At 29.3% G+C, this 10,153-nt stretch overlaps 1 protein-coding gene across 1 annotated transcript; it reads left to right on the top strand.

Annotated features, from left to right (window-relative positions):
• The first annotated feature begins 5,885 nt into the window (after window positions 1-5,885).
• LOC117910782 (senescence-induced receptor-like serine/threonine-protein kinase) lies at window positions 5,886-6,833 on the top strand. The gene is made up of 3 exons (XM_034824930.1): window positions 5,886-5,958; window positions 6,046-6,235; window positions 6,437-6,833. Exons 1-3 carry the CDS (start codon window positions 5,886-5,888, stop codon window positions 6,831-6,833), a joined length of 660 nt encoding a protein of 219 aa, XP_034680821.1.
• Window positions 6,834-10,153: the final 3,320 nt, after the last annotated feature.

The following is a 10,153-nucleotide window of genomic DNA, read 5'->3' as shown; positions in this document are numbered from 1 at the left end:
ATATATATATATATAGATTTTTAAAACTTTATGAAACACCTAATTTTTGTAGGATAAATATTAGAAAGTGTTTACAAGAAGTTATTTTAACCCTTTCAAATGATATTGAAGATTGTTTAGATAAAATTCTCAAAAAAGTTATATAATCTTCCGTGTGATAGAGAGGAAGACTATAGTTGTTCCTCAAACTCAATGTTAACTAAATTTTTTAAAGTGGAATATTCAAACATAAAATCAATACTATGTTAGAATTAGTTACTATTACACAATAACGAGAATAGACAATAAAAAAAATATACACATATTTACATGGAAAACCTTAAATAAGAAAAAGCACGGGAAGAGGGGAAGAAAATCTATTATATCAAAATATTGGTATAAAAGGAGGGAGTTGCGAGGGACTACGGCAAAAACATAATCATCATAACATTAAAATTATACATCATCACATACACACATACAGATATATATATATATATATATATATATGATCGGCCTATTGGCTTGATTTGCTACCACCACAAACCCCTCAAAAAATCTTAAAATCTATATTGCACCATTAGTTTTTCGAGTCGGATCAAATACAATTCAAGTCACCAAATTTAATAATTACTTTTACTTCCATGTTCTTTGCAATTAGAAAGTAAAAAATCTAACATTATCCCAAATAAACCATAAATACCAACCAAAACAGCACACCTATAGCTCTTTTCCTTATTATTATTATTACAATTTTTCTCTCATGATATTATATATGAATAGAAACTTTATTTTAATTTAATAATAATGTTACCTTGTTAATTCTAAGGAGAAAACTCTCTAGATGCAAGTCTCTCCATCAATTTAAAACTTTTAATTATTTAAAAAAATTTAAGGTTATATTTGATTCACAAAAAATATGAGAAAAAGAAAATAGAGAAAAAAAAGTGAAAGGAAATAAAAAGAAAAATAGATTCAAAGTCAATAAATTATTTTATATGTTTTTTCATATTCATTTCACTTATTTTCCCTTCATTATATAAAGATTAAATAATTTTAAAATACACAAAATTCTAATTTATTTTAATTATATTTTATTTTATTTTTTATATTTTTCATAATAAAACCAAATATAAAAAAAATAGTATTTTTTTTTTCTTTCCTTAGTACTTTTCCAAGAACCAAACATTGACTAAACCTTCTTGTGACTTATATTTTTTATTCTTGTCTTAAATATTCAAAATTCTATTTGAGCTTTTGAGTTTTGTATTATTGATGAGCAATAAGTAACATGATTGTAATTTTTTTTTGTTTTTACTTTTTAATTTAGAATTTAACAAAAATTTAAATTTATATAAAAAAGTTTTTTTTATGATTCTACTTTTATTTTAATTTCAAATTTGGTAATAATATTTTTGAAATTCAAGATTTTTTATAAAAAAAAATATTTACTAAACTTAAGTGCCTCCAAATTAACCAAATACTAAGTCATAGACAAAATGCATCTATCAATTATATAATAATATTTCCTCTCTATTAAGGAAAGAAAACTTCAAAACTAAAATGAATTTTAAATACAAATTTTTATTATATAAACAACTAGTTATTATTATTTATTTAATACAATATTAATAATTAGAGAAAAAGAAAACCCTCATGTTATATCATGGGATTGCAACTTGGATAGTTTAAGATATCTATATAAAAGAATTTCTTATTTATTCTTTTGATCTTTGCATAAGGTTATGTTATTTGATTAAGAAAATAAACATATAAATTTTGACATTGTCATATTGTTTTACAAAGGTTTTGAACTTTTATTTAAATGGATATTATCTCTAGCTTGTTAAGAGTAGAGGTTGATTGATAAAAGATCAAAGTGAAATGAATATTAAGTTTTCTATAACGTGATTAGTTTTATAATTTATATGTTGATTTTGATGTTTTTTTAATATATTTTGGTCATCCACAAATATATAACTTTCATATATAAATTTGATAGTCAATTATATTCCATATTAAATGTACCTCAAGTATAAGATGATGAGAAATTATTTGTATATTTGATTAACGGCTAATTCCTTGTTAAATAGACGGGCAAAAGTTAGTCACTTTTTTTTATTAAATTCAAATCAACTCGAGCCAATTTTCCTATCCAACTCATTCAATTGTATTTATAGTACTATATATAAGTATAAAATAATTTTGAAAATGATAATACTAAATATCTCTTCAAATCCATTCAAAACCCTAACATTATTTCTTCTTTATTTTCTGTTCTTTTCTTTTATTTCCTTCATATTCTTCTCTTCCTCTTGATCTTCTGTCTCATTGTTTTAAAGGAAAGAAATGAAAGAAAAGAAGAGAAACAAGGAAGAAATAAAATTAGGGTTTTGGATAAGTGAGGTGGAGAGTTTGAAAAAGATGTATAGACATCAAGTGAATTTAAGGGTGCTCCTTTTTATTTTTTATTCTTCAAATAAAAGGTGAATGTGAAAGAGAAAAAAAAAAAGGCTTGTCTTCACCATCTTATAACCACCAAACCCTACTCCTTGTAGATATATAAAGTTAATAGAAATCTTTCCCTAACCGGTTCTTACTTCTTACTTCTTAGGAAGGTGGTAAGGATGGAGCCATGAAAAACAATCTACATATACAGTTACCAACCATCTTGGTAGGATGACAAAGATAGGGTTAGAAAAAGATGGAAAGAGAAACATGTTTCAAAAAGTTTTTCACATCTGTGTTTCCAAAGTAAATTAAGAAAATGATAAATGTACGTGATGGGAAATCAATAATTGTTCTTCTACCTGTTGATTTGATGAGTATGAATTTGAAACGTTGTAGGCTTCATAAGCATCGACTGTGGAGCGGATGAGGACTATCAAGATAACGTAACCGACATATTTTACAGTTCAGATGCAAATTTCATAGACAGTGGAGAAAACAGGAACATTTCTCTCTATTTCACATCTGATATTTTTGAAAGGCAACTCAAGAACGTCAGAAGTTTCCCAGAAGGAGTCAAGAATTGTTACACCCTACAACCAGAGCAAGGCAAAGACAACAACTACTTGATCAGAGCTACCTTCTGGTACAGGAATTACGACGCCATGGATCAACCTTCAGAGTTTAAACTATATCTGGGAGTCGAGGAATGGGACAGTGTAAAACTGGGCAATTCATCTGACATGATCTGGAAGGAAATTATACACGTCCCGAAAACTGATGACATATATGTGTGTCTAGTAAACACTGGTTCTGGGATACCTTTCATATCTGCATTAGAGCTGAGAGCCCTTGGTAATTCCATCTATAATAAAACTCAATCTGGATCTCTCGTACTCTTCAACAGGATTAACTTTGGTTCAGCTACCAATGAGACAGTCAGGTGAGGCATATTTAAAAAATTCTTATGTTCTATATATGTACTTAATTGCTTGTATTTGCTAGTGTCTTTGCTCATCATTTTCAGCTAACGGTTCACAACTTCTCACCTAGATATGGAGATGATGTGTTGGATCGCCTTTGGAATGTGCGTTACTTTCGGGATTGGGAATCCATTCAATCACCCTACAGTAGTTCTTTGTTAAGTGAAACTGAATTTAAACTTCCACCCAAGGTGATGGAGACAGCTGTAAAACCTCTTTCTGGAAGTTACCTGAACTTCAGTTTGGGGGATATTGATTCTTCTGAAGAATTCTACATGTACTTTCACTTTGCTGAGATTGAGGAAGTGCAAGGCAAAATCAGACAATTTACCATCTTATTGAATGATAAAACAATATTTTCTGATCCTATTGATATATGGTTTCAGAGACTCATTTTACTCAAGATTCCCTAAGTGGAAGTCAGCTGAATTTTTCACTTGCCAAGACAAATCAATCCACACTTCCACCCATTATGAATGTTCTGGAGATTTACAAGATAAAAGAGTTCTTGCAGTCACCCACTGAACAACGGGACGGTATGTGAACTTCTCCTCATTTTGCCCAATGAACGATAAGAGAATAGGATTATTGATGATCTATTTAAATTGTTCTGATTGCATCTATAAGAATATATTACTATATTGATTTGAATAAACACGAGTGAGTCCTTCTTTTCTTGCAGCTTTTAGGTATAATGAAATGCTGCCAAATTTTCCTACTGAATACCGTTCTTAGTGAATTCTTCTTTCCTTATAGTTTAAAGACCAAAAGTTAATCCATCTTATTTTGCTTTCTTTTGGAAATACAAGTTGATGCTATGAAGAAAATCAAGTCAGTATACCAGGTGATGAAGAGCAGCTGGCAAGGAGATCCATGTCTCCCGATAAATTACTTATGGGATGGCCTGACTGGCAAGGAGATCCAGTGACAATGGCTATAATGCTCCCAGTATCATCTCACTGTGAGTTTGTGCACTCAAAAAAAAAGAAAAAACGAAACAAAACAAAACAAAAAAAAAAAAAAAAAAAAAACAGAACTCTTTCTCAATGAATGGCGCAAACCATCTGCTAATGAATGTTATTCAACATGCTAAACAGGAACCTTTCATCTAGCAATTTGACAGGGAAGATGGATGTTTCATTCTCCAATCTCACTTCATTACAGTATCTGTAAGTATGTGTCCATAACACCTAATATTTCTATTACTGTACTATAATAATTAATATAAGGAAATTTTTTCGTTACAGAGATTTATCTTACAACAATTTAACTGGAGAAGTGCCAAATTTTCTTGCTGAACTTCCTTCCTTGAAAACCCTGTAAGTTACTGCAATTTACCCGTGCAAGTTTCTTAGTTTATTTACATGGAGAGATGATCAAATGCTATGTCCCTTGCAGGAACTTATCATGGAACAATTTCACAGGTTCGGTTCCCTTGGCTCTCATTGAAAAACATAATGACAGATCCTTGTCCTTGAGGTCAGCTTTCTCAAAACCCTTTTTTATTTTTTGAAGTTTTAATTTTATCATGAATTCAAATATAGTTTTTCTTGGTAGTGAATTTCCTTGTGAAGCTTCTCAAACCAAATCATCCTTTTAAGTTTCCAGAAACCAATTTTTCTTCCCAACTTTGACATATATCATCTGTTTTGATGGTAGTTTGGATGGGAATCCATATCTTTGCAACACAACCTCATGTGCGGGGGCAAAAAAGAAGAATAAGAAGACTGTTGTTGTTCCAGTAGTTGCATCCATTACCCTATTTTAGGATAATGGATATTTTAGGATTTTATTTCAAGTGGAATATGATATATATCCTTTGTTAATATCATAAAATACCATATATCTTATATCATGCTTATATTTAATTTGCAAAGCATATTTTAAATCAAAATTATATTACATTTCAATATTTGTTATTAAAAAAAGTATGAAACATGTCTCATATTTAGAATTATTTGAAAATAGTCTACAATTTATCATTTAGTAGGTAATTTTTTATTCCTTCGTTGATAATATTCATGATTATAAAAATATGAATTTTAAAAATTAATTATATTATTCTATTAAATATATAAAAATATTTTGTATAGATTAAATATTATATTAAATAATATATATTAGTATTATTTTATATTGCATATTTTCATATTTTTAAAATTTTTTTCTTATTTGAACTACAATATTAATTTATTGATAAAAAAATTATTTTACACAATGAATAAATATAAAAAAGATTGAAAAAAAGTAAAGAAAATGGATGAGAAGAATAAATTTATGATATGGGATATAAATAAATATATATCAACCTAGTATTATTATATCCTATATAGAGGAGACTAAAAAAAAAAGGTTAAATAATTTACAATACCACTTATCATATCCAATAATATTAAACTAAATATGAGAAATTGATATGTTAAATATTCAATCGACTTCAACCTTAATGCAAAAAAAGTATATTTAACTCATGCCATGATTTCAGATAAGGAGGAAGCTGTCTTGAGTTGGAAACAAAGAGTTGGAATAGCACTTGATGCAGCAGAAGGTAACTTATCTAGTGATAAAATGGAAATGAACATGGATTCCTTTTTACATACATATATACTAAGTGAAATAAAATTTGAATTTGTAGGACTGGAGTATTTACATAATGGTTGCAAGCCACCTATAATCCACAGAGACATTAAAACTGACAACATACTACTAAATGAAAAATTAGAAGCCAAAGTTGCAGATTTTGGGTGGTCTAGAAGTATGCCCGTTGAAGGCCAAACTCATGTATCAACTAGGATTGTTGGCACAGAAGGCTACTTTGACCCTGAGTAAGTGCTCTCTCCTCACTGAAATGCAATGCCAACAAATTGATGGATATTTGGGAAAACCAATAGAAAAAAAACAAACTGAACTTGAAACAGAATTTATTTTAATTACTACATGCAGCAATATTACAATTTTTATGACTAGCTTTTCCTTTAGGACAAACTCAATTGCTTAGTTCTTTATTTTCTTTCTTTCTTATGTAGGTATCAGGAAACTTCAAGGTTAACCGAGAAAAGCGACGTTTATAGTTTTGGGATTGTTCTATTGGAACTTATTTCAGGCCAGCCTGCAATCATAAAGAGCAGTGAGAGCAGTACTATTCACATAGTCCAATGGGTTCGTCCCCTTCTTGAAATGGGAGACATCGGGGGTATTGTGGATCCAAGGTTAAATGAAGACTTTGACACAAATTCTGCCTGGAAGGCTGTAGAGACAGCAATAGGTTGTGTAGTACACAGCTCCAGTGAAAGGCCAACCATGAGTGATGTAGTAGCCAAATTAAAAGAGTGCATGAGTTATATGGAAACAACAACTGCTAATATGGAAGAGGATTCTGGTTCTATTATTACTGAAGCTGCAATGTCTCCCCAAGCAAGGTAGAAATATTTGCAAAATGTGGCTGCATGTTGTTGTTTGTATGATTATTTCTCAGGATCTCATGGACATCTATATGTATTTTGAATAACAATACTCTTGCCAATTATATAAGATAAATTGAACCTTTTATGTAACTTATGGCATGTTCATTGAGGTTGGTTCTTGTAAAGAGTTGTGCTTAAATTAGATGACTTGCTATTGTACATTTTGCTATTGAATCTTTGCTATACTCTATATTTGAATGACTCGCTAAATGATGATTTTGTTGGAGTGTCTCAAATTTCTTATTAATATATTTCTTTTTTGTAAAAAAAAAATATATATATATATATATATATATATATATATATATATATATATATATATATATATATATTATATAAAACATTTTTTAAGTTTGTATGTCATTATGATTAGATTCCTTATAGAATAAGAAAATTATTTAAAATATGAGAAAAAAAAAGTTATAAGATGAAAATGAGTTTGTGAAGAGTTTACATAATGGATATATAGAAATGAAAGGAAGAATGGGATACACTTGGTAAAGTAAGAAGGCTTGTGGTTTAGGGTGTAAATAACAAAATTTAACAAGTTCTCCATAATTCTTATAGATGATATAGAACGAAATCAATCATCCACCAAAGCAAAATATAATATCTCTAATGACAACATGCAATATGAAAACAAAGCATCATCCACTCCAATAACTCTATTTCCATTATTACAACTTAACTGCTACCATAGAAAATAAATCTATTAAGAGACATACACCCATGGTAATTCCGAAATTCCATATTCAAGAATGGGTACAAATATCTCTTCGTAGTTGTTTTGTAACAATGATAGCTCTACATTCCTTTATTTCTTTCTATGCAATATCAATTTATTTTTTTATTTCTTTTTCTGTAAATCATTGTATAAAATGCTTTATTCCTTTTTTGTAAATCACATTGTATAAAAATGCTAAGGACACTCAAGAATGTAGGTCTAATATTAATGCAGGTCTAATGTTTTATTTAAATCTTTTGCCTGCAACTTCTTTATGGTATCAAAGCAGTCATTTGTTTCAAACATGGGCGTCAAGGATGAACCATGTCTAACCGTTCAATCATTGTGTGAATTTAGTTTTGGTCAAATTGAGCTCCAACAATTTCTTTCTCTTGCAAACCCAAGTACTACCATTGATACAAAGTTTGGGAATAGCTCACATCATATCACTACAAGTGAGATACCTTAGGCAGAAACAATAGAGAATATAGGAGAACTTAGAATCCTCAATTTGTAACTTGGATGAACAACAACTCTCTTAATGTCTTGGCTTCTTGAAAATATAACCGAAGAAGTCCTCATCATGGCTGTTAGTGTGGATACAACCTTAAAAGTTTTAAGTACATTGGAGGACAATCATTGTCTAACACCAAGGAAAATGAAGAAAGATTGGGATATTGTCTTTTTAAAGTAAAGAAGGGTTCTTAACCCCTAGATGAGTATATCAAGAAGTTTAAATCATTATTTGACAATCTAGCAACCATTAACAAACCTTTGTCAAACATTAACAAATTTCAATTAGCTCATGGTCTTGGTTTAAAATAATGAGACTTTTGTACTACAACGTTATCTAAACCACCTTATCCAACACTAAGTGGATTTATTCTTTCTCTACATAATTATGTGTAATAGAACATTTCTGAAAAAGAAGCAAGTGGAAAAGGTGGAGGTTTTAGTTTACAAGAGAGAGGCCTTGCTCCTATAGGTTGGGTAAATAATCAAAACTCTCCTAAAAGATCAAACAATGTCCAACAATGGAGAATACTAGATGGAAATGGGTAAGACAAGAACTACTATGCTTCTATAAGATGGCAAATAACCAAAATTCCTAACTAAAACCAAATAGTGTTCAACACTAGAGAAAACTAGATAAACATGGGCAAAATAGCAACAAACCACTAGTATCTTACCAAATTTGTGGAAGGGTTAATCACATGGTATAGTAAAGTGTTATAACCACTGTGATTATGCTTACCAGAAAGAAAAACATTACAAGTCCTTATAGTTATGAATCTAAATGACACCAATGACCAAAATTTTATGCAAATTTTGGAGTTACAAGACGTATGACAAATAATGTAAGTAATTATCCTCTTCCAAAGTTTATAAAGGTCAAGATATTATTTATGTTGGTTATGGTAACTATTAGGATAGAGTCCTAGAAAACATGACATAATGTAATAAATTTTAGATTCATTAATAAATTTATTTATTTATGATTTTGTTTCCATTTAGTATCCTTTTTTGCATTAATTCTTTATCTGAGCATTCTCGTTCATATCATTCTCATTGTACATGACTTAGATGAAATAGAAGTTGTATAGAAAATACAAGTCATAAGTTCCTTACAAGGTGATAAGTGATTCACAATCAACTCATGAATTTAGGAAATCTAGTAGAAATTACAATGCACTTAATTGGAGAGATGATTTATCTTGATCATCAATATGACTTTCCAATGGTGCATGAAAGTGTATATGATTATACATTGAATAAGACCTATATTGAATCATGACATTAACTATCAAGTAGTCAAGATTCACCAACCTACTATACTGCAAAGACTCTTAACCTCAAAAAGATATTAAGTATATATCAAAATCAATATGAGGTTTTGACTTATAAGTGAGACTCCTAATGTACCCAAGTCATATATGATGTAAGTGATATGAGCGTGTATGCTCAAATAACCAATTAATACAAAATGGATAATAAAGAGAAACCAAGAAATATAAATAAATAAATTTATTAATGAATCTAAAATTGTTACATCATGTCATAATTTCCAAGGTTCATCCCAATAATCATGTTCCCTTAAATGATCCTAAGGACATGTGATCAAGAAAATAATGGTCATAGTAATTTTTGGAGTAGAATTTGACATATATGCTTTATGATTTAGAGTATGTTAATTAATCATATAATAGAATGATTTATAACTCAAAGATTGGAGAAGTAATCTTGAGAAGTTGATGACATTACCTTGTTAGATTATGAACACCAATTTATAAGGGGTTTGCATGTAGTGGATAGCAGGTGACTAACCTAAGCTTAATTTGTCTTGTTGTAATATGCATAGGATACTGAAGTGTAATTGATTCTCTTTAGTATGTTAAGTCAACTTCATAATTGGATTATGAGAGAGCCAATATTTTTCTATCAATCCCAATGGTCCTCACTTAAGCTCTTGATTCATGGTGGCACGTTTAATAGAGAAATATTTCCCTTTCTTGAATTCTTTAATAAAGTTTTACCCTTTTTTTTTTCATTTTTTC

This window comes from Vitis riparia, unplaced genomic scaffold (genome assembly GCF_004353265.1).
Source record: "Vitis riparia cultivar Riparia Gloire de Montpellier isolate 1030 unplaced genomic scaffold, EGFV_Vit.rip_1.0 scaffold849_pilon_pilon, whole genome shotgun sequence".
NCBI classification, from domain to species: Eukaryota; Viridiplantae; Streptophyta; class Magnoliopsida; order Vitales; family Vitaceae; genus Vitis; species Vitis riparia.
Note: the sequence above shows the minus strand (reverse complement) of the source record. Positions and strands in the feature narration are given on the sequence as shown.

Excerpts from the sequence above, each read along its gene's own strand:
- LOC117910782 (XM_034824930.1), top strand. The coding sequence starts at position 5,886 with ATGATTTCAGATAAGGAGGAAGCTGTCTTGAGTTGGAAACAAAGAGTT. Across the intron at positions 5,959-6,045 it reads AGCACTTGATGCAGCAGAAG|GACTGGAGTATTTACATAAT; the intron begins GTAACTTATCTA and ends TTGAATTTGTAG. Across the intron at positions 6,236-6,436 it reads GAAGGCTACTTTGACCCTGA|GTATCAGGAAACTTCAAGGT; the intron begins GTAAGTGCTCTC and ends TTTCTTATGTAG.